Raw genomic sequence first — 25,816 nt, forward strand, 5'->3', positions numbered from 1 at the left:
AAACAGTACAAGAAGAAGCATACAGCTTTATACAATTTGGTTAACAAAGGTTTACAAATACTGAACTTGTCTTTCGTTTATCATCTATCATTTACACAAAATTGAGGCCCTTTGTCCAGTGATGCTCCAACAAAAAATGATGAAAATCCTTTTGCTCATAATGCAGTAGAAATATCCCCCGTCAATCTGTCTGTAGCGCTTGACTGGATGATGACTTGATAACTAAAGAGCTCAAAATTGGAGTGAGGATTGCCCTATAGGATGCAAATCACCCTATTAATGTTTGTCGTGGTCCACCAGAGGTTATGGCCAACATTGCTAAAAGAGAATAACGCTTAGTTGCATTATTTCTTACCACATTTGGTGTGTTGATAACCCTACTTGATTTGTAAACTCCATTGAGTTTTGGCGTAATCCGTTCGAGGTCTAGATCGCTACTGCTAAGAATAGGATTTAGCTTGGTTTCGTGCGTCCTATAACTTTCATTAAAACATGCCCCTATTTCCCAATACTGTGCCCGAAACTCAGCCCCTAGACAGGATAAACTGTTCTCCCTTCACCATTTGGTTCCTTAGTCTTTGTGCCATATTTGGCAGAAACCCGATTATAAGAAGGATAATGAAACTAGTCGATGAGGGACGCACGATTGACGTTGTACAATTAGTCATGTATACGCATTTTGATATGTTCAGTCAAGAGACAGATTCAATGGAAGGACTTCGGCAAATTTGGAGACACATCAAATGAAAAAAATATAATTGTGAGAAATTAAACTGCCTGCATGTTTTGTGATATAAAGAGATAAAGTGAGATGACTTTCTCCGTTTACTATTTTGTAAGATAATTTGTATTATATAGATTATGTAAGATAATTTGTATTATATAGATTATTTAAGATAACATTATAGTTGCCCTGTATATGACATTGGGATAAACAGAAAGAAAACTGTAAAATGTATGTAAGATATGAATGCGCCGCTCCCGTGTGTATTGGTGTCATTGTTTGACATATATCTATAAATATTTACGGTGACCTTTGCCTTGACCTTAGAACCCTAACAGACATAGTTGAGGTATTCTCATTCTCGACTTTGGTATAAAGTATGAGCAAAATCAATAAAGACTGTATCGGGTACAGGACGGGACGGGACACGAAAACAAACATGGAAAACCATACCAGATCGTGAACACACACAATGACATGATATAACGCAGTTTCAAAGCACAATGGTTAGACAAACCACAGCGTCACCCACAGACACAAGCACAAATAAACCACAGCGTCACCCACAGACACAAGCACAAATAAACCACAGCGTCACCCACAGACACAAGCACAAATAAACCACAGCGTCACCCACAGACACAAGCACAAATAAACCACAGCGTCACCCACAGACACAGGCACAAATAAACCACTGTGTCAGCGCACAAGGACAGAACATCCACATGTACCATACACTATACAACACGTACATAGAAGACCATAGCACTGTAAACAGGGTAGTTACCTTAACATTGGATCGATAGTCAACAGTTGTGCTCATTGTGCGCATTTCAAAGACAATGTTGCCATTACAGGTGGCGTTATAGTAATTTTGCATAGGCGTATACTATATTCCTTTCAAATCATATTTAATTTCTAATTCATGCACTCTAACTTTTTCAAATAAAAGTTTGTGAATACCCGGTTGTCGTTTCGCTGGATAGTAATACACTACAGTGAACAGTGCTCAACTTCAACATAATCCAAGCTCAGGTAGCGTCAGCAGATACTGCATTGAGATTCTGCCTATGGTTTAAAAATATATCAATGACTTGATTGTGACCAATCATGAAACGTCTTATGGTCAATTTAATTAGGTCATAGGAAAAATACACTGGAGTGTGGAAACCACTGTAATAGTTGTCGGTAGATATGCTAACAAATAAAGCATTGTCATATCTACGTATCCATATACTGTACGTTTAACCAATACAAACCCGTTCAACTGGGCTATGTACATCGATCAAATCGATATTAGATATATTTATATATGAATAAAATGTTATATGAAAAGAATTTTTCTACAATTGTGGACCAGATATGCCTGTATGGGAAAACGCACTGTTCTGGAATTGTGTATTATTGAAGGTCGATAAATGTGTGCTAACATTATTTCAGCTGTCTCGGTTCATTGCATTTCCTTAATTCTTTGTACCGTGCAATATTAACATACTATATACATTAGGGAATATAAACTCAGTTGAGTTCTGAATTTGCCACGTGAATAAAATACAAAAATTGTCTACTTAACAGCGTTGTCAAGTCTATGCCCCGATGTGATACAACTGGTGCGATAGGAAAATAAACCCCGTCAATATTAGTTCCATTAAGGATGAGACACAAAACATAAATCAACAATCAATATCCATTTTATATAAATTTAATGGTAATTCTCATACATGTAAATAAATTCTCAAATATGTGTTTGGTAAACAAATACATTTGAGATGTGATCCAAATAGTATTGTAAAAGGAGAAAAGATATAGTGAAAATAACAACAATTAGTATGTTTATGACAGATACAAAAGTGGAAAAATATAAAAAGTAGAAAAACAATCAGGAAATTAACGTGTGAACTATCCATTCAAGTATTTTATCGATTTCCATATAGCTGGCTACTGTTTTCTTTTGTATAACCAGTATATGATGTAAACTATTTGTAAAACATCAATGTGGATTTCCTATTTAAATATTAGTAAATAATGTTAGTGTAATCTAAAGCTTACGTGAGCTAGGTTTTTATACTGTTGTTTGCGAATGTAAACTATGCTTTTTCGAAAAATTAATGCAGTACAGACCACAGATATCTGGTAACATAGGATAACACAAAGATATTAACGATATTCATATCTACTCATCTGAAATGCAAGTAAATAATGTAAAAATCCAGTATAAAGTCATCTTTATGCCGTATATATCACATGCCATATTAGACCGAGGATCCTCAGGCCGATGGATATAGATAAATAGTATACACCACTATATAACATGCCGTATGTGCTCTCTCTCTCCCTCGCCCCTCTCTCTCTCTCTCTCTCTCTCTCTCTCTCTCTCTCTCTCTCTCTCNTCTCTCTCTCCCTCCCCCCTCTCCCTCTCGCTCTCTCTCTCTTTCTCTCTCTCTCGCTCTCTCTACCACGTGTACCTCGGTTTTTTTTATTATGTTAAATGAATATGTAAAAAAGATACAAATAAACAAAAATAAGGCCAGCTCTTCTCACCTAAACACTTTGCTGAGTATTGAATATCGTTTTAACGGTGACTTCACCACACAATGAATGATCCCCTTACCACTGCACAAAACTGTGACTAAGTGTTGGATACTGTTGTTTCTTGCATGACTATAGCTTTGATAAATCATTTCTGAAAAAAGGCCCTACCATAAGGTCTTTTATGAGAAATAAAATGAAATAAAAATGTATAAGCAGTGTTTTAAGTGTAAAAAATCAGCGGGGCTACACCGGGCTCAAACCGTGGACTTTAGATTGTTATACTATCTAATCGATTGAGCTACCTGGTCAACCAAAGAGTCATGGCTCTCCTGTATCAGTTACAGCCAAACGGAAGTTAGAGGGGAGGCTACTGTAAAGAGGACACCGGTAGACTGGGACAAGGATTCTTTACATATTATTGCCAGTGATTTCATAACAGAATAATTTGCAAACATGTCTTTTTTTCGTTTCTTTGTGTAATACTTATAGTACACATATGACAAATATACCTCAAACATTCTACATGATAACAGTATAAATTAACATTATTCATAATTATTTCTACATACTGGGCAATGTTCGTGAACAGACATAATCAATTTAAAGGTATTCACAAAACACTTTCGTTGTGATATTGAAATAAAACGTTTCTCTGTTGACAAACATTTCTGCTGTTGAATTAGAATACCATGTATATGTATCTTCTGTATGAGCTATACACGGTGACATTGTTTTTGACTTTTAAAATGGCCATGTTAATGATTGACACGAAACCAATTTAACCTTAAACGTTGTCAGGGATGAATTAATTTGTTAAATTACAATGATTACATGTATATCAAAACTGTCAAATGTGTTTGACTATAGAGTGCTTATCATTCAAGCAGTTAATTCAAAATAAACATCTCCACCTCAAAAAAGAAGCGTTATGTAATTTTCTCTCCAGAACATACATGATAGGTATCCTAGTGATAAGGTTAATGAGCATACAAAATTCACCACACCAGCAGTACATGGGTACTAACAAATGTTCAACGTTTTTTTTGACAGAATTATTGTCGCTGCACACTTTTATTATATGCCGATGACATTCAGTCTAATTCATCTTTGTATACATTTAGACACAACTCATAACACCCGTATTGGATACAATTAGACACAACTCATGACATCCGTAACAACAAAAAATTATGATTGATCATCCATTCAAATGAGTATATACTGCTGAAGGCCTGTAACGATGAAGTCCGTTGTTGACCATCTTTTACACTGGCGATATTGCAATGTTGGATGTCAGTAACATGGCTGATATTTGTGATTGATTGTGAATTCATTGTAAGATCCGGTAAACTGACAAAAAGACCACTTTTCTGTCTTATCGTATGTATAACCATAATAAGGCATCTTATCTTACTTAATTTTACATCCGTGTCATCTTCAAAGTATTTCTTAACATTGTCTGTAACCGTTATTTAAGACATTTTGGATATCCATTGCGTCTTATTCACGTCCAATGAAATGTATAGAAATGTGCATTTTTGACAGATTTGGCAGAGTTGATATGAAAATTTCAGGACAAGTTTCATGACATATACATGAAATGAAAATGAACTTAAATCCTTTTATCACATACACAAGATTGAATTTTGTCTACAAACGACTTCTGTGATACCAAACGACTTCAAAGACACAATTTTGGTGTGGATGTCATAATAGACCTACAGGTTACGACACAAATACATATCACTGATGTCATTTTAAACCGGTAGTACATGACAATTACATATAACATGGGTATATTTACTCCGTAACAAGGGATATAGGATAAATCATATGACGAAGGTTTTGTTCATTTTCTGTATTGGAGTACATAAGAACACGAATGATTATTAGTACACACAGTTTCCTCACTGTTTGGTTGGGTAGGACTGGAAGGCGGGAGCAGCACCCCTGCATAGAGAAAATAATAGTTTGGCAATCAAAATGACATTATTTAAGAAAATTGGATTCAAACAGCTCTGGTGATAGTTAAAACAAGCAAATCTCTTAAGGAAATAGTATGAGTGATAAAAACAAATTTATCATGAATAATTTAGCAACACATACGAAGGGTTATGTGAAGGCGTCCATCACTAGAACTATATTCAGACATTGACGACAGCATCCGGAGAATGGAGAAATACATTATCTAGTTAAAACAGTGGAATGTTTTGAGCTTTTCATAATTTCGTTTATTTTGCAATTACTAAATCAGTGCCAAAAAATGTACAAGTGAACACATTGACACATTATAAACTATATATCTGATGCAATAATTTCAACACGTGAAAATGTGGAAATGTACGATTAAACGCCAGTAAATAGGTTTGAGAACATATATCCCGCCAATCACAAAAGTATTTATTAACATGTTATGCTAGCGGGATGTTGCCATGACAACTCAATGTGGTAACAAAATGAAGCAGAGGCCTTTGTCTGATATTTTATTAACAATTTAAACTAATACTAGCATAATATGGTCTATGTCACATATTTGTACATGTATTTTCATATTGCACTTTAGTATAGTTCTATATACTGGGGCGGCCCTTCCAGCTCGTTGATGCGTGACTCTACGGCACTATAGAGATGGTAAAACCTGTGTCTTCTCGCCTCATTCTGCAGAACCCGGAGACCATTGATATCCTCTACAAAGTCCTCAGCAAAAATATGGTTTCTATAATAATTTAAAATGAATCTGCAACTAATGTATATTCTTCGTACAAAAGAGAGTAAACAATTTCTGGTGGGTTCTGGAAAACAGAAGCTCATCGATAAAGTCAGTGTCCACGGAAACGGGCAATGAAAGATCATTTCTATGTCAAAATGTAGACCAGTTGAGTAGTCATCCAATGTTACTTAATATCGCCACCAAAGTATTAACACAAGCGATCAACGTCACGTAACATGGCCTTTTCCTAAGTTTCAAGTGTGTCCAGCACCTTCATTTAACTTCTTTGTCTACTATGATAAGTCGTTTATATTCATTTTCTGCAGCAGCTAATTTGATTCAAATACGAATTGACATTAATCGAAAAGGACTTCATCGATTTAATTACGTTTGAAAAATAACACTGTGACCGATAACATTTTCAAAAGGAGAGATGTGTCAGTTTCGATTCAAATCATTTCTAATTTAAAGTTTTTTTTAAGTTAAGTGGACCTTGACTGTGTATGACAGGTACAATTGAATTGCAGTTTCGTTTTAACATATTTATTATAAATTGATAGCATATCCAACAATTCTGTCAATGTAATGTAGGTTAAAGACGGTAACTTTATACTGACCGGCCATAACAGTACTTTCTATTTACTACATTCATAGGTGACGATTGTAATTCACATGCAGATGAGTGACGATTGAATAAGTAGCTTATATGTATAAATAACAATTCTGTCAGCAAATCTTGCAAGAAAAAAAAATTGCTTTAATGTGTTCAGTAGCCCATTCATAATTCCGTGCAGCCTTCTTGTCAAGCGTTAGGTTAAATAAGATAAAACACCAAAGATGACACTACTAATCCCCGTACTTTATCTGCAGTCAAAATGCTTAAGAATTGAATACATAGAAAATATAATAGTGTCCCCGTAGAATACAACAACGTTACACTTGTATGGCAGATTAGACATTTATTTTCCACACGTGTGATACTCAATAAATATGTATGTTATTCCTAAACATTTTCTTCAGGTTTGAAAGTATGGATTATGAAAAGTTCTTTCGGTGACAGTGTACATACCGTACTAGTCATCGAAACGTCACAAAGAAACTCATATTGGTCGTGTAAAAAGAACTTTTCATAAAAATAATTTATGGTATTCAACAAGAAACCATTACATTTCCTCTGAATAAAAATAAAACATCACACCTTTTTCCGTTGAAGGGTATAAGTTTGGGAAGTTATCGATACGATAAATGAGAAGAGTACAGCTGAATTCACTAATATTGGTTTTGTCCTGATCTTTGCCGGAAAGCAACCGTTTTTGACTTCACTTTACTAAAATAAAATCCAAAGATCGAGATATTTAAACAGTCGTTAAACTTTTCAAGTACATAGCATTTACCTGTGTTGGTGTGAAGTGCTTTCTTCATATGTAGGAGGATACATAGGGGGTGCTGACAGTCCTGGTTCCCATGATGCAAATGTTGACATTGGCTGTGCATTATTGGATGGAGCTGGCGATGTTGACATGGCAGGGTTAGCAACACCATTTATCTGACTAGGAGAGCTGCTGCTAGCTCCAGCTTGTTTCCGCCTCCATAATACTATTCCTATTACTATAGCTAATACGATAAGGATAGCAATAATCACACCAGCAATGATACCACCACTGCCTCCTCCATCCTCATCCCCGCAGGAATCTGTAAACAATTAAATGTTTATACCGTTAATCTATGATTGAACAATATATTAGGGTGGTTTGCTTACTTTCGAATGTTCGCACGTGAGTATTGAAATGTAATGTCATTATATCACTAAAACTAAAAACGCATTTATAATGTTACTTACAATGTGAGTGTCATGACTAACCTACACATTAGAGGATTTTCGCAAATTGAACTGACTTGCTTGATAGTAGGAACGTGCACATTATATATGACAATAATTTGAATTACTTTTATGAACTGCTTTATGATTACGCTACAAAGAGTCAAATTAGAAAAAAATATATTAAATATATTTCATCGATACGAATTTCGGATTAGTCACCGTTAAAGTGGAAATTGTCGCAGTGTGGAAATGTTCAACAAAACTTCCATACCTCGATCAGTTTAACAGTCACAACGCAAAAGTCCCACGTGCGAGAAATCTCACTTGTAATTGAGTGCACAAAAATTTAAAAATGCAACAGAAACGCGTCAGAAAATCATCAATATCAGTAATCACACAACGTTAATAACGTCAATTCAAGGTATGGAAAGTAGCACTTGTAACATTCAATTAAGACACACTAAATAAGTTAAGTGCATGAGGCCCCAGAACTTGAAAAAAAACGAAGACCAGCGTATCAACACAAATCGTTCTTTGCTGGCACTTCGGGAGATGATGACACATGAACCATGACATGTTCCGCGCCCTGTACCTGATAGGCACATTTGGCATTACGCAATTAAACAAAAAAAGGATCGCTGAACCAATCAAAATTTCACGAATTTTCCATAGATGATACTCCATTTAAAGTAATTAAGTTAAATATGGCGAAGGGAAGGATCACTTATGCCAGAAGAAGGATTATCAAGGTCACCACGAAGCGGTATACAAAACGACCAACATACGTTGAACAACCAGTTTTTGCTGCCTTTGAAATATATAAAATATTTGTGAATGTTTGATGTTTAAGGAGAAATAATTCCTCGGGTCAGCAATGGTAAGGTATTAATATATAAATAACAATTCTGTCAGCAAATCTTGCAAGAAAATAAAAAGGCTTAAAATGTGCCCATTTATAATTCCGTCCAGCCTTCTTGTCAAGCGTAAGGTTAATAAGATGTAACACCAAAGATTAGACTACTAATCCCCGTACTATATAGAATATATAATGGTGTCTCCGTTGAACACAATAGCGTTACAATCGTATGGCAGAATAGACCTGCGTTTTCCACATGTGTGATACTCATTAAAAATATATATGACAGTCAACGAGAAACCATTACATTTTCTCTAAATAAAAATATAACGTCACATCTTTTTCCGTTGACAGGTATAAGACTAGTAACTTATCGATACGATAAATGAGTCTAAACACATTATGTCCGACTTATATTCACTAATATTGGTTTTATCCTGGTCTTTGTCGAAAAGCAGCAGTTTCTGATTTCACTTAAAAACAAAATCCAAAGATCGAAAGATTTAAACAGTCTTTACACATTTCAAGTACATAGCATTTACCTGTGTTGGTGTTAAGTACTTTCTTCATATTTAAGAAGACACATAGAGGGCGCTGACGGTTAATTCAGTTAAGTTAACTATGGTGAAGGGAAGAATCACTTATCCTAGTAAAAAGATTATCTAGGTCTCTGGAAAGCGGTATAATCAGCTTTATGTGAAATATGTTTGGATGTTTGATGTTAAAGAAGAGAAAAATCAACATATCTGTTAGACAATGAGTGCATCAAAACATTACTGAATGCATGTAGGCTTGCATTAATGAAACCATGGGGAGTAACTCTGTTAATTACGGTTAGATAATGTGATTACACTCACTACACTGACCCAGGTGATAACACTCCACTAATTATGATCAGACAATGGTGAGTGTACAAGCTTATGTGGTTTAAGTTAATCGGGTGAAAAATACTCCCGAGATATTGAGCAAACGACGTGTCGGCAATCGAATAAAGTGTCATCGTTCCGTACATTACAGTTGGATAATGGTGGCTATCGAACTCTTTCGAGCTTGCACTGTGTACAAACTTCCTATGAAGGTATGAGATAGGAAACGGACACCGTTTAAGAAATTGAAAAAGGGGCATAATTCCGTAAACTGCTGTCAGAAAATGGTCGTTATCAACCTCGTCCGAACTTTCGAGGAAATCAACCCTTTAAAGCTTTATAAAGCGCTTTTAAAGGTAAAAAGTCGAATTAGTAATAAAATTCACTTACTACCAGAGCAGTTAGGATCACTTGTTGCAAGAGCTCCATGTTGACAAGTGTAAACTGTTCCACAAAATGGTTTACTTAGAGCATCGTTGACATTGTCTAGGTAGCACCAGCTACAGCCCGACACATTGTGACATCCTCTGTAACAGGATATTGAAAATCACATTTCAATGAAATGATTTTATCAGAGGTCAAGGAGTTGAATGAAGAAATGTATTTCTCCTGTTAAAAATAGTTCGTTTAAGTACATTGGGACAATTTTTACCAGACAGTTTGACGACAAAATAAGAATACTCACATAACCATAATTGGTTCAAATATAATAAGGTCTTAACAACATTTAAAATGGGAAATATCTGGTGTATGATAACAATTACTATCACACAAAAAATGTTTTGTCAACATTGTTTAAGCTTACACCCAATGCAGTACAGTACATTCCAAAAGTAATATACTTGTTATAACCGAATCAATTATATGTAAAACATCAGACGCACCCTTTCGTGGATCTTCCTGAGCATTGAGCATCAAAACAGATGCCAAGGTGTTTTACCCGATCAGTATCTGCCAGGCCCTCAGTTGATAGGTCGGGAGGCTGTGGGCTGCAGGTGGGGGCAGTGTCACTACAATACAGTTGCAAAGTTTAAGGACGTTAAATTATATTCTACTGACTTGTTCCTTGAGCATACTGAAATATTTATGGCTATGCAAATCGAACTTATAAATGAAAAAGAACTCGAAGGCAAAAGAAAACGACAATATTCATATAGAGAGATGCATGTAACACACACATTCACACACACATAGATGGTTGCACCTTTTAAACGTCATAAGAAACAGTAAGACACTTCATTATACAGCTGTTTCGTCCAAGGATTCGTCGGTGATGCTAGGGGTCGTAAAACCCCTGAATTATGAATTAAAAAATTAAATGAATATTGGTTAATTTTGAATGGAATTAGATGTATAGAGTAACTGTGACCACCAAAGCTACAGCAAACCTCGGGGACTAAAGAATCCACCAATAAAGTTTACAGCCTTGTATCGTAATACAAACAGGTCATTGCACCTTCCCAATTTGGCAATATACACAGAAGGAAAAATATAATCTTTTGTTGTATTTTGTTGTTTATTGTTTACGGTTTTTTTTTGTTTCGTCAGGACTCGTCGATGATGCTAGGGGCCCTAAAAGTAAGATTCAAAATAGTCTAAATTATTAGGAAAAAAATAGTTTTCCTTTATCTTAAATGCTCATAACTGAAATGAGGGTGTGATCTGTTAATGGAAAAGCTCCTTATTATAAGGATAAAATCATTGTAAACAAAGATAAAATATTGATTATGAAAAAACATAATTGTCAATTTAACACATGATACTAACATTAAATTGGCTGGCATTCAGTTAAGCTTCTTGGCATAGCTATAGAACACCTTTATCTGGGTAGCATTACAAAGTTTGAATATGGATGATACCTCAATAATGGATACGTGTCCAAACAATAGTTGAAAAATGTTTGTTTATAACACAGGCAGTCACAGGATATTGTACCACACAGCCGCTTGTCGGGAGAAACGCCATAGGACTGTAAAACAAATAAACAAATAATTTGATGAAATACATAACACTTAAAATTGCGATACAAGAATATGTCTAAATAATGGTAGACGATGTTCATAAATACCTAAAAGGTATGACCAAACCAGACTGAATAGACCTGTTGTTAATTACATGCATGCAATGTAATTATTTGCTTTAAGCAAACGACATATATCATTCGTACTAGATATAGCATAAATACTCATTATTTGATTTATTCTCTTCAAAGATAAAAATAGATTAACTGCATTCTATCAGTTTGAGCATGGCTAATCTTTATTTTAAGATAATTAAATAAGGTATTAAATAAACCCTCTCACTACTCTCCTAAAAGAAAAATACCGCAGAAAAGGAATTAATTTTCCAATGTCAATGTCGAAATTTCTATAATGAAGTTATCTTTGTTTCAAAAGTATAAAGTTATGAAATATCTTTTGCCAACAGTATCCATATATCATGTCAAATACAGACTATGAGAGTTTTCAAAAGGGTCCAATTACTATCATACAACTTCCACCATTTGAAAATTGTGACATAAAAAAACTCACCGTACAACATGAACTCTGAGATAATGAAGGAATCCTCTTGATGATTACAAATATGTTCGTATCGGCGACCGGATGTATTTCATAGCCAGCTGAACTGCTCATCCTATCAGAGCTGCTTGACAAACTGATCTATCAAATAATCAAAAATATGTATGAAGAGTGCAAAGGGCAAATTACCTCCTTTGTAAACGACAAAATAATTATACTAGAGATATGGCACGTTCATGTATAAAGTCAATAAAGCATAGAATGAAACTTGACACATTACAGTAAGACTGCTNTATAAAATCAATAAAGCATAGAATGAAACTTGACACATTACAGTAAGACTGCTTTTCATGACATAAATTTAACAGAGAATTAAAACAGAAATGTCAAGCCCGCTTTTCAGTACAATTAACACCAATCATTCATGAACTCATTTCACCGAACGTAACCGATCAAAACTATATTACAAAATGTACTTTGAAATATAACACCAGTTAGCTGATATAATAGTATCTTAAAGCAAAAATAACATATGACCTCTATATTTCGTATTGCTTCTGTGAAATATTTCACATATTTGAAAAAAAACACACCTATAAATGAAAAAATAGTGTTCTCGTGCGAAAGAACATACAACGTGCGTTCAGGAGTAATGTCAGGAGAAATTTAGAAAACGACTTTTTTGGTAAAAAAAAACAACGTCTTTCTTGGTCAAGGACCAGATCTATATACATAATACCTCAATCGTATGGTATATAACACGCTAAACAACACCTGTGGATTGCATTGTGGCCGCGACAGTCTTAAATCTAGTGGTTGCCCTCTTTTTTTTAAACATATTTCTGGAAAACGACAGTGCATAGGTGCTGTACCCGGGCCATCACATGCCCCACCTGTCGAGGCCTTACCTGGCCCCTCTCTCCAGATGCTCCCATTCCCGAACCCCGAATCCCCATCTCTCCACTCTGGACTCTCACTCCTATCTCCCAGACTACCTATGAAATTATCCCCAAGTACTTTTAACAATCTATACAAAATTATCTATTTATGATTAGGTACCACCCATTGTACATAACTAATGAGGCACGTGCAGCAATTTTAAACAAACTTCTAATCTAACGTTTAAGCTAACTTTTCCCTTCCAAACAACAATACTAGATGTACCATATGGCAATGACAGTTGCCCCTGTCTGGTTTGGGGAGTTCACACTCTCGTTCCTATCTCTATGTCATCCATGACTGACTTGGTTGCCACTAGATCGATAGCCCGGTAGCATTATCTTCAATTCAACAGTCCCCCGTCAATCAATGCACGGTGTTACTCAAATGTTCTTTTGACCAAAGTGCTGCACTCTATTGATACCCACTGTCTTATATATTATAAGATGGTTCCATCCTTTATCATTAAGTACCTATAATTACAGCCCATTATGTTACATGTATTACAATTTATCATATAACTCCCCTGTTATGCAGTGAATACATCCATTTCATATTTTTGCATAACTCATCTTAGATGACCTGGAGTGATTTTGACTGGTTGACCGCATCACACTTTCCCACGATGGTAAATTACTCCGCACTACGTAGTAAATAAGGCGGACACAACATTTTCAGTTGGTTCCATCGAAATGTGCATTTTGTGTTTGGAAGAAACATTTGCGGCGGACCTTTCAGCATTAATATTTATCAACAATCTCCCATAACACTTCCAAAACCAGTGAGACGACGTAGGTAGGAAGATCGAATCGCACAGTGATAGTCAGTCTCAGTAAAGCTGTTGACACCTGAAATTTTCACGAAATGTGACACTTTGTATTGTCGTGCGCTATGACGTAGCGTGAACCGTGTGCATTTGTTGCTCTTGTTTTGTTAAGAATCTTCTCAAAGTTTCAGATGAAGCTCTATATTCGTCCACAACATTGCACAAATGGATTAAACATAAATATCTTTCCATGTTGTTTGAGTGATTTAAAAAAAAAGAAATTTGTGACTTCTGTATTTGTGAAACCGCAGATAGATCTGACCTACATTTTGATAGTAGTGCTTCGGTCATGTAAACAAAAAACACCTCATGAAATGACGGACGATGTAATTGTTTGTTTTAACGAATGCAAGGACAGTACTTCAGTTAAATGATAAAAAGTATTTTACATTCGTTTCCATGTCATATGAGATTTATGAAACTCGTCACGAAGTTTTTAGTTTAGCTCGCCAGAGGCTTGCTAAAATGAAAATTTCTTAGACTCGTTTCATGAATTCCATATAACATGGAAACTCCTCCTATATTCATGCTTCAATATTATTGCCAAGCCCTACCTAATGCATATCCAATAAAATACACTAGATACACCTCAAATCACTTTTATTTTATAAATTCGGTCAATTTGGATATATAGTTATTACCTAAGAAAAAGAGCAGCTAGGAGTAACATGGACACTTACTCGGTAAGAAAACTGTTCTTTGATGTTCTCGAAATCTAGACAACTGGTTTTTATCATGAGTTGATTGTTAAGCAAATCCTCAGCAATCGTTGGTTCCTGTAAATATTTAAAGGAATTACAAGCCTCAAAAAGTATCAACACTAAAACACGAATTAGTTCATGTATCTCAGTATAGGTATTATAAACTGTATATAACACAAGACAGGATTATATATATATAAACGTTCCGATGTATTTATTCTGTCTTAACGATTCATAAATACTAAGACAGCAATATGAGATGTGCTTTAATGAGTAGCTCCAGCAAGTTATCATGATACCAATTATGAAAGTATATATATGTATGTAAGCACATAGAGTGGCATAATACACATTTAAGCCATATATGTACTTACATTTGTATTTATGTATCGTTGTAATATCAGGGTTATAACACAACAATTGCATGTCTTTACCGTAATGACATCTATTTGTGTTTTTACATTACCACCTCATTAGTCATAATTAGACAACAATGTATAGCATGCAATGATTCATACCTAAGTGTTTATTTACATATTTACATATTCTGCCATGATGCATATTTAACTATTTATGTTGAGATGTGACGATAACGTTTGGTCTACACTAATCATTACCTTTTGTGTTATATGCATATTTTCAATCATTGGTTCGCCTGTGAACTCCACAAAATCCTTGTGTACAACAACGAGCCCGCTGCTATCTACTACCAGACAACTGGGAAAAAAATGTCTTAATATTACATTACACCCATAGCATCACTATGCGTTGGTTTATAAAGTGTAAAAGACGTTCCGCAAGGAATGTCTTTATTTTATCATGTTTATCTAATTTGCGTTAGTTACTTTGCATTTTTAGTTTTACAATTGATCTAACATGTTATTTCTTCAAATTTTAAAATATGCAAAACAGCGATTACGAAACCAACATTTTATAGCAGTTTCGAGTGATCGACAACGAAAAGAAATTGACGCCAACGACTTACTTGTATGTTGTCTCTGAACATTTAGAGTAAGAGCTCAGTAAAAGTTGATACATGTAAGGAACACGGAAGTCTGTCCCCGCGACAGCAACTACAGGCGTTGAACTACCAGTACTGAAGATTAAGTACAACATTAGTCTCTGTTATTATGAATAAAAAGTGCAATAGTACATTTGACCCTTTGCATAGATCTGAGACTTGCTGCACAAATTGAAGGCCTATTTTCACGAATAAACCATCAAAATTAATACCGATGAAAGTAAAATTTTCATGCAATTGCGAATTTTTTGCATGCGTTCTTTGGCAAAAACCAATCGGAAATCAAAGTCACTAAATAGTAACAATTGCTTTCCTTTCATAATTGCGTCTTTTTTTAGCGTATCATTAGTTTTTCGTATCTATATCATTTCCCCCCGAAGTCGTTCAATTGAAAACTACAACATCGTTTACTATATCATTTTACAGTGAAAAATTATATATATTTGTATGACATCTATATGTCCCGAAACCACAATGTTGGTTGAATTGAGTATAAGCTTGAGGTTCCATAGGTTATCACTTTGTAAATGGATAGAGTCTCAATTAATCAAATCGAATTCGTTACATTACGGATATACATGTGCGTCTCAAATTTATTAACCTCCGATGTCTCGGAAATGAATAGTATGTACTTAAAAGATGTCTGTTTTGTTGATCTATTAAATGATTTCAAACAACATATTTACTTACCTCTTTTCCTGGATGGTTGTAGAGACGGTAATGACATAGCCCAAAGACCACTGGTCAAGGTATGGACTGCTGAAAACTATCTTCCCTTTTAGCGCAACAGATCTGATAAACCTGCAATTAATTATGATGAGGAATGAAGGTTAGTTCGTGTTGGGTTAGATAATCAGAATGATAGCTTTAAATTTTGGCTCGCAATGAATGAATAAACGAGCCTAAATAATTCAATTACTACATGTGTTTTAGCTCTGTGAATTCGTAGAAACTTAAAATTCTCCTTTTCATATGAACTTTAGAAGTAAACAGTCTAAAAGATTTTGTGATATAGATTTCTTTTTAGATTAAATTGGTTACCTATGCCTTGAAATTAGAATAGCTGATGACTATACCGTTAAAACGTAAGGGTAAATATAAAACTCAAAGTCTATAAGGAAATAAAATGACATCGGGAACTAAACACAATTGTAAACAAATCCTGCAGCTCTCGTTTGGGGTGTATGCAGTTTCTGTCTCATATGGCATCCAGAAGTTAAAGCTATAGAAACGTACCATGGTCTGCGGGTGTGGTCGTAATTCTTTGGAAGCTGCGCACCAGGGTAGAGCCGCATGATGCCATCAGTGGTACCAATATACCGCCACAGCACAAGTTGTTCCTGCTCCTGATTGGCCTTCCACATCTGCTCTGCCTGATAGGTCAAGGTCACGGAGTTGGTCACAGAGTCCTGCCATGAAAATATATGTTTAGTCGTTTGTATAAATTTAATGCCATAGAAATGTTAACGCTTTTCTTCAGAAATCTTTAGACGTTATCGACAGGATTTTCTGTTTAAAATGTGTAGATTTCCATGATACAAAAAAAATGGTTAACTTCTTACAGTTTATAAGTTTTCACAGCCTTTTTGTCTGATAGGTAAAGACATGGATCGAATGGTTTAATGTATCGTGATAAGATTTTTATGTTTTTATGATGCACACGATTTATATGTTCTGGCATTTTTTAAACCACATCCACACATTTTGACTCACACATGAGCGTAGGGTCAGTTTTATTTCCGTCATTATTTCATTGTTTTTATCAACTTCAAATAATTATTTACTCATTGGCTCAAAGAAGTATCTTTATACCTATTTTGTCTTCAAGACCGGTTAATCCCTTTCATTGATATCATATTTAACGAACACTCATTTAAGATTATTTTGTGAATTTTAGACACCGTCCGAAATGAAAACAAAATACAAAGCAGTAATGTAATTTAGCTTTGACATGAGTTTTCTGCCGTTGCCTTATTACATCGCTAAATGGGCGACTAAAATACATAGCGAGAACTATCGCGCAAATGATAAGTCATATTCGTAGACTGAGTTATATTCGATAGCGTGTAGAATCAAATCATGTCGACTGGTATTGACTTACTCAACGGAAACAGTATTTTTCAAATTGTTTTAGTACATCGAGAACTTACCTTCAATCCAGGGTTGGTAGTTGTAGTACCTCGGAGAAAATTCTCATATACTGTTACTATTGCTTTAGTTTCCTCTGTGTTAAGGTAGTTAATTGGATCTTTAAATGCCCCAGGTGTTAACATAGTTATTGAATAATCTACAAATAAACAGAGTATTTATTTAAAGAATACATTGTTAATTAGTTGACTTTGAATAAATATTCTTTTCACAAATAAAGTCAATTTTATTTAAATAATATTTATATCTTAATTTCAAAACAGATTTTAAAAATGATTTTCGTTGGTTGAGTTTTGTTATAATGTTATACCTTTGGTTGAATATCTGTTGAAATGCTTGCAGAAGGAAGTTCCGGGAGAGTTGTCCCAGTCCAGTCTGTGGTAGTTGAAGACGTCACCGTTGGGTGTCATATGCTGGAGCCGAGCCAGTGTGTCTCCTTCCCCAACAACTATCGCCATAGATAGGTTACTGTTAGGCACCTGTGGGTGGGACATACATTTTAAATTGATATAGCAAACTCCAGATTAAAACAAGTTACTAACAGTGGTGAGGGGAGTAGGTGACGCAGCTGGTAATTTATATCTGAAATGAAACTTGTATGCAATAAGGCAACCCGAAACGAACTACAAAACGCAACAAATCAATCAATTAATTTTCACACTTAGTGGGTAAGACAGAAAAATCTCAACAAAAACATTTCATTTTAATAACTGAAAGTTAAATAAAATTTTGTTTCAACAGAAAGTGTATATTTCTTACATTTTCATAATAAAAGTGTACCTGGTTTACATCAATCATTTTACTTACCGAACCCCACGCATAGGTAGATATAACAGAACGGGTCTCAATGCCTTCATACAATACACTGCCACGGGGAATCGTCCGTTGTGAATTGAATTTTGTCTTGTTAGTTGTCCCCCTGTAGTAAAAATACACCACTTTAAAGCACCGTGCCGCAAACCTTCGCTCATTTTTCTTATCAAAAGGATAAACAGACTTTTATTTATTTTTCTTCTTACATAGGAAAGGTTTTTAACTTTCCGTTAAATCGTAATGCTAAGGCATGATAACACGTAAACATGGCCTCAACCTTGCGCGCAGGGAGATAAGAATTAGTCAGGAAAGACTTCGCCCGTTTTTACTTGACATAAACTTAAGTTCAAATCTTTTCATACCAGTATACTTAAAATATTTATGAAATTTTATAACTTCAGTTTCAACCGCAGTTTTTTAACAACAGATGGCGGCACGGTAACTTTAATATGAACATAAAACTCTCAATTAGGCAAAGAAACAATTTCATAAAAGATGTTTCCCTATCGTAATATCAAGACATGACATACTTCAACATTTCTTGAATGACAGTCGCTGCACCAGATGATCTCTCTAGATTTTCGATGTGGACAAAGATTGGGTCGTCTTTTACAGATGAGAGTTGGGGTAGTTGAGGATGCATAAGTGTGCGGCCATACTGGTCTATGATGAACGCATAAGATAAGTCTCCCTCGTGAAAATATGTTATGTCTGAGAGAAGATCCGCCATCGTGACGTCAGAGCAAGACACACCCATCAGATCTCCTGAACCTCTATACACAGGTAAACATACTGACGTGATCAGACCTAAAACGAAACCAAATAAGCATATTGGCATCATGTCTATTATTTTTTCTGTGTCTTATTCAGTACTGTGTATTATTATGTAAACGAACAAAAAACGAAAACAAACAAATAAAGACATAGTTTGCTTATCAATAGGAATGAAAATATATTTATCCAATTCATTTGGATTTCAAAATAAAGTATTTAATGTTATACCGAGGGAAAAAGAGGTAGTTATTAAGACATAGTAATGTGCTAATGCCTATTTTGTTATGCATATGTGAAATGAAAAAACAATGCATAAGGACAAAAAACCAACTTCTATTACTCGAAAATTACTACGAGTCAATTAATGGTACCAATGATACATGATAGACCATACATAACGCAACTTAAACAGAACAAATCTGTACACAAATGTCATGCAATTGATTTCATCCTATTTGTTTAGACATCAGGGTCCTCCATCTAAAGAAAACGGCAGCCCGCGAAGAGAGACCTCCTGTATGTGTTACTTACCTAATCCGAAGAGGTCTATATAAGGTACTGAGAAGACAGGTTCAGTCCGATATTCATTACTGCTGAACCTGTTGTAGTAGGACGCCATGGAACTTCTTAGGAGACTAGGATCTATAATCTGCTTGTACTCGCCTCCCTGTATAAACCGTAAAATAAAGTTTAAGTGAGCTTGCAATACTTAAAAAAACACCATTTGAAATGTTAAATGGAGATAATTTTATGGAGGTATGGGGATAAAGAAATTCAAAGCCCGTTTACATTTAACACTCAATGTCAGAGTTTTTCCTTCTTACTCTTAGCTGGGATTTCCAATGGCTTACATGTTGAACACAGTAGCTGGCGACAAATGACACCACTTATGACAAGGGATAATATCATATATCAGAACGTTAGCAAACAAGATAATGAGTATTGGAAACTGTCCGCAATGCGTTTATGCAAACAACTCCTTGTTGAGATTTAGCAATATACGTTTTTGAACAAGAATTTAATGTGTGCAGCCATGTAAAGAGTTGGTATTCTTTATGAGTGCTAAACATGAGATAAAGGTGTCTGCACATCTACGTATGCAAAATTAACCGGGTAAAATTTACAACATGAAATTAAAGAAATCCTGTCTTACTTTCGCTTCGCTGATGATTTCAAATTTGGGAATTACCTGTTCTATTTTTGTTCTAAATCGTTTGAGTTCTAAGTGTTTAGTACCAGGTCGGCTGACATTCTGAAATGTGATACCTGACGTCATTAAATGTACACTGCTTGAAAAGCATTTGCAGCTTGATTTAATAGTATGCATCAAGTACCCCACACTTTTTTCAGATTTTTTTTAATATGTTCTTGGTTAATTCATAAATTATCTAACAAATATTTGTTGTATTCGGAATTTTATTGTCGATTTTACCTATTTTTTTTAGTTAAAGATAAGAGAAAACAAGTCTTTCATTAAGTGGTAATCTAGGCTATAAAGTGTTTACCCTTTGAATAGATTTTGGCCTCAGTATCTAGCATAGATGTCAACCTTGAAACCGCTAATGAGGGAGAAATCTCCCTTATTCCATATTTCCAATGAAGGAGAAATGAGTGAAATGTGATTGACACTGCTTTGTTCAATTTATCTTTCCCTTTTTATGAATCTGATTCAGACAAACCTGTTATGATAATTTCCCACACCCTGCAGTAACTAGGGGATCATTTGACCACAGGAAGTAGATTTTGAGTGTGTGCAAGTATGTACTTCGATAATGGAGTTTCGAAGGGATATGGGTAAATTCTGGTCAACATGAGGGACTCTTCCTCCTAATGAGGGAGGATTGACAGCTACGACCTTGGGAAACCTCTGCTCTGATACCCAAATTCTACAACTTCCGATAGAATTGCCCTATCTCCCGTATACCTACATACGAGAGACTCTATTAACTTGCATATGTTTAGAGGGTGAATAATGCTTGAGGTCATTATCATTGAACCAACAAATACAAAATACAAAATTACATTACAGGTTGTTCACAGAAATATCATACTTTTTAAAGCAAATAATGCAGAAACTCAACCTTATGCATACTACCTAATGTAGAACTAAGTAATATATATATTAAAGCACTTGAAATAGAACGAATAGTTGTTAAATATATCCAGTTACTTGTACGATTTATTTACAGATAGAAAGTACCTTAACATGTGTGTAAAGCTTAAAGTGTAATGTTATAAATATCAGATACAAACCACAAACCTTGATTACTCCATATGAAGGATTCGTTTGAGTTTGAGCAGCCATATTTTCTAACAACGTTTTGTCCGTCGCATCAAAAGCTGTAAATGATTAAGACATGTTAAATGGATAACTTATCCCTTTACTATGATATGTTGTTAATGATGGCATTGCGTATTTGCCAGTTACAGTAGTACCCTATTTTGATCTACCCTCCGCTATACATACTCTAACATTGTGAAAAGAAGTAAGATTTTACAACTTCAGAACAACATAAGTGAGCATTGCTCAGAAAATTAATTGTTTCTCTCTCCATTATAACAGTCTATAACCTGAAGACAATTCACCGTTTGGTTTGTAACTGGACAGTAAATGGTTTATATATATCTGTACATAGAAATTGTACTAGTGGTGAAAAGATGGGAATCCATGAAGGTTTTGATTTACAGCGATTACAACTTACAATTCCCAAGAGCGTAGGTAAAGATCATAACTCTGTTCCCGAGTTTTTGATTTCTTTGTGCTATCGTTGTTAGTGGATCACCACCAGCCGTTTTTTTCCCATCTGTTAGAAACAGTATTACCTGTTCTGAAAACAAAACAATTCAAATTTGTGGAAATAAAAATAGAAAATAGAAAATGACCTTAAGATTTACGTTTCAGTGATTGATAATTTTTCTATAAATAGGTACAACTTTAATTTTGACACCCTGAAATATGTAACATTCAAGGTATAATCATATTTCAAGGTGATAAATGGAGAAATACCGATTTTTTTTCTATGAATACCAACATACAGTGACATTTGAAACATAAACTTATCCAAGGTATTCTCATTCCTAAAATTTGTATAAACTTTGATCAAAATCTGTTAAGAAATAAAGAAGCTACAGTGAGCACAACTAATCAGTTGATGATTATTTTATATACAGCAACATTGACCTTGACCTTGATCTTGGAACCCTCCACATAGAGATATCAACAGTATTCTCATACTGGACCTTTGGATAAAGTTTGATCAAAATATGTCAAAGAATGAAGTTGCTATAGTGTTTACATTGGATCGCGACGGGACGGATATCAGCAACACTATAAGCCACCTCACAAACATGTCAGCTTCTTAGGAAGGGTAAGTGTTGGTGCGGCACCACATGCGGTACCCATTATATGTGTTTAAGTGATCAATTACAAAATAATTAAAAAATAATATCCTGGAATTCTGCATATAGGAAATATTTGTCTTTTAAATGCAAACATAAGTCGTGACAAATTTTGTTTTATTTATCATTGTCATATACCGTATTTATCTGACTTGTTGAATGTTTCAAAAGAGGAACACTATTTCTAGCCATCCAGTAAAAACAAATGAAAGATTCAATGAAAGAAGCATTCTTATCATTATATACATATATCCGTGCTGAACATAGCCATGCCATGAAACTCAACGTGAGGTGTGAATGAAATAAATTGAAATAGTATACCTCTATGTGTACCGTTTAGGATATTAGAAGACGATTCAAAAACATCAAACGCTTTTGTCAGTGCCGCTTCATAGTTTGTAGCAAACCCTGTTGTCAGACTGTTTATCTTTCTCTTGAGATATTTCTGGTTTAGCGGCGTTGCCAATGCTAATTCAAGGTTGAGACACGAACGTTCTGATACTCCAACAATTGCAGCGTTTGACTCAAAGGCGACAACCGAAACCTAGATAAAGGTAACAAATACATGCATTTCATGAAGGCGAAACAAACAATTTTTATATAAATAAAAGAAATGCAGCCATGTATACACAATTGTAGTCGGCCAGAGTACACAAGTAGGGGACAGATTATTGGTTTTAGTTGCAGATTGTTTTCTATTTTTCAAGCTAGTAACTAATGATAAAAAGGAAAGAGCCAATGGCTTCTTTGGCTACCGACAGCGGAAGCCCTAGCACTAGAAATACGAAGCTACGAATTGACCTAAAGCGAGCATATTGTATTCATCCGCAGCGAGCTGTCCAGCTTGAAAAAAAGAGGCCTTTATTTTGAACTCCAGTTACAGCGCTAACAAACACGAGTGACTGTTTGGACGTTTTGGAGGTTGTTATTAACGTCAAAAAAACATCTTTAAATTAGGAACATATTTCGCAAACAGCTCTTCAAAAATATTTGAAAACACTCTTTTAACATTTTGTCAGATGTTTGGCGGATGGATAACTCATGATAAGAAAATATAGGCGTTTTTTTCTTTTTTCTTGCAAACACAATGCCTTTATATTAGCGGTTCGAACGGTAATTATTTAAAAAGTAAAGCAGAAAACCTTCACGGCAAACTTGTTCAAATAAGGTTTATTTCCCAGAAGAGAAGTCAATAGCTTACATGTCCTACGCAGTAACATTCACTGATCAAAATGACAAATCAATGACATCACTTATGACATAGAGATAATATCATATTTCAGAACATAAGATACTGAGCATTGGAAACTGTCTGTAGTTTAAGAGAGTTTTTTTTCAATTTAAGTATTGGTAACAATATGTAAATAAACGATCCATTGAAGAGGTTTAGTAATAGTATTTTTATTCAAATGTGATAGTAGCCGATTCATCGAGTAGTTATTCAAAGTGATTTCATTCCTTTGCCTTGTTGATGGTCGGATTTTAAATAGTAACTTTCATAGTTTGAAATATCGAAACGTATTGCAAAACGTTGAACCACTTACCCTATCATTTGGATTTAACGTCTCCAGAACAGTGTTAGCGGCGTCTTGTGCGATTTTCATCAACGTGACCCCATTGTACAGTCCAGCCATTGACCCTGATTGGTCCAATATGACGACCACGTCCTTATGAACAGGAGTAGCCGTCGCCACATAGAACGGTCTGCAAGTAGTATAAGTAGCACGAAATAAAAATGACACGATTGATCCTGTTGAATACACCTCCAAATGTCACTATATATCAAGTATTGGGATAAAAATATAAACATTATCATACATTAACTATAAGTGTAATGCTATAATCAAACAATGATCGATCGCAATATTATATTTCTTAATTCAATGCATAGAAATATTCATATATTCATTAACAATTGTCAATCGTATATAATACTGTGGATGTTGAATTATGGTCATTATCCAGCATGTATTTATGAATCTTAGAGTTGAATAATTAGGAGAGTGCGCTCCTTCCTGCTTCAGTTTTTGTGACACTACAACGTAAGTATTCATGATAGTAATACCTTGCATTGTAAAATTGAAATAATTTGGATGACTGTAAGTTAACCTCAGATATAAGTTACAGTCAATTGTGTAATGCACGATAGCAGTTTACCGGATACAATTTCAATAGAAGACCATATTCTCCATTACATATAATAGTATCATAATTGTCAAAATTGGCTAGGCAGCCAACCCTTTTCGCAACCTAATATATGAGCAAACACCATGGTTAATTGTGTGGCTATCGAAAGATTATTAATTGGTCATGCATCATCAATGAGCTATTAATGAAGTGTGATAATTTCTGTTATTTTCAATTATTTTATTTATTTACCTTTTTGTAACTGGAATAGCAATAAATTGATGCATCAATTGTGTTTATTCAATCATGTGTGTCAACTTGATTTTTTTTCTTGTGAAAATGGAAATTAATAAAATAAAAAGCTAACTACCTGAAACGTGGGTCGTAGTTATCACAGTCGCTCTGTCGGACAGACGGCCAGCTGAGGTAGTAACCTTCCTCGCTGGCAAAATACTGCCACTTTAGGTTGGGGTTTAGGCGAGCATTCTCCCTCATAGCATCCTCTACAGCCTTTGTGGGATAGTTCCGGTTAGGGGATGCATCCTTCGATATCTGCGTACACGATCTATCCAACGCCACCTTTGATAACAGAGTTATTATTATCAATGCTTAACGGCCCATCAACACAGGAGAGGTCATTAGGGCCAACAAACGGTCGACAAAAACAAATGCAAAATAAAAACATCAAACAAAGTTAAAGATAAAAGACAAACATCAATTTGAATATTGAAAATGGCTATAGTGACTCATATTTTATTAAAAAGTCCAAAAGCTTTCAGAATGTTTAAAATTGTAGAGACAGACAAAAAAAGAAAAGACATTTAAAACATGTAACGTTATCATAGAAATGTTCCCGAGTTTACTGAAGGTCGACGCAATCTAATAACAAGTGGTTTACTGTAACTGGTTAAACACTTCTTATTAGAGTGCGTCGACCTTCAGTCAACTCGAGAACATTTATATAATAACGTTACATGTCCTAAATAGAGTAAAAACCACTGAATAAAAATACCCCACGTAATAAAGCGAGAACAGTTAT

At 34.8% G+C, this 25,816-nt stretch overlaps 1 protein-coding gene across 2 annotated transcripts in view; it reads right to left on the minus strand.

Annotated features, from left to right (window-relative positions):
• Positions 1–3,458: 3,458 nt before the first annotated feature.
• The window catches only part of LOC110449118 (VWFA and cache domain-containing protein 1-like), a 29,164-nt gene continuing 6,806 nt past the window's right edge, over positions 3,459–25,816 (minus strand). The window contains exons 5-25 of one of the 2 annotated variants that reach the window (XM_021495754.1): positions 25,148–25,356; positions 24,195–24,354; positions 22,984–23,194; positions 21,954–22,079; positions 21,512–21,591; positions 19,783–19,918; positions 19,008–19,284; positions 18,472–18,583; positions 17,975–18,143; positions 17,667–17,803; positions 16,753–16,925; positions 16,207–16,317; positions 15,481–15,591; positions 15,113–15,212; positions 14,475–14,570; positions 12,042–12,170; positions 11,370–11,479; positions 10,395–10,520; positions 9,901–10,037; positions 7,361–7,658; positions 3,459–5,206 (exon numbers count right to left, since the gene is read on the minus strand). In XM_021495754.1, the coding sequence (XP_021351429.1) occupies positions 5,164–5,206; positions 7,361–7,658; positions 9,901–10,037; positions 10,395–10,520; positions 11,370–11,479; positions 12,042–12,170; positions 14,475–14,570; positions 15,113–15,212; positions 15,481–15,591; positions 16,207–16,317; positions 16,753–16,925; positions 17,667–17,803; positions 17,975–18,143; positions 18,472–18,583; positions 19,008–19,284; positions 19,783–19,918; positions 21,512–21,591; positions 21,954–22,079; positions 22,984–23,194; positions 24,195–24,354; positions 25,148–25,356 (3,051 nt within the window). In that variant the 3' untranslated portion in view covers positions 3,459–5,163. Of the gene's footprint in view, positions 5,207–7,360; positions 7,659–9,900; positions 10,038–10,394; positions 10,521–11,369; positions 11,480–12,041; positions 12,171–14,474; positions 14,571–15,112; positions 15,213–15,480; positions 15,592–16,206; positions 16,318–16,752; positions 16,926–17,666; positions 17,804–17,974; positions 18,144–18,471; positions 18,584–19,007; positions 19,285–19,782; positions 19,919–21,511; positions 21,592–21,953; positions 22,080–22,971; positions 23,195–24,194; positions 24,355–25,147; positions 25,357–25,816 lie in introns of both variants that reach the window. The other variant, XM_021495753.1, reaches the window with a different exon arrangement.

The sequence above is a fragment of the Mizuhopecten yessoensis genome, unplaced genomic scaffold (genome assembly GCF_002113885.1).
Source record: "Mizuhopecten yessoensis strain PY_sf001 unplaced genomic scaffold, ASM211388v2 scaffold4505, whole genome shotgun sequence".
NCBI classification, from domain to species: Eukaryota; Metazoa; Mollusca; class Bivalvia; order Pectinida; family Pectinidae; genus Mizuhopecten; species Mizuhopecten yessoensis.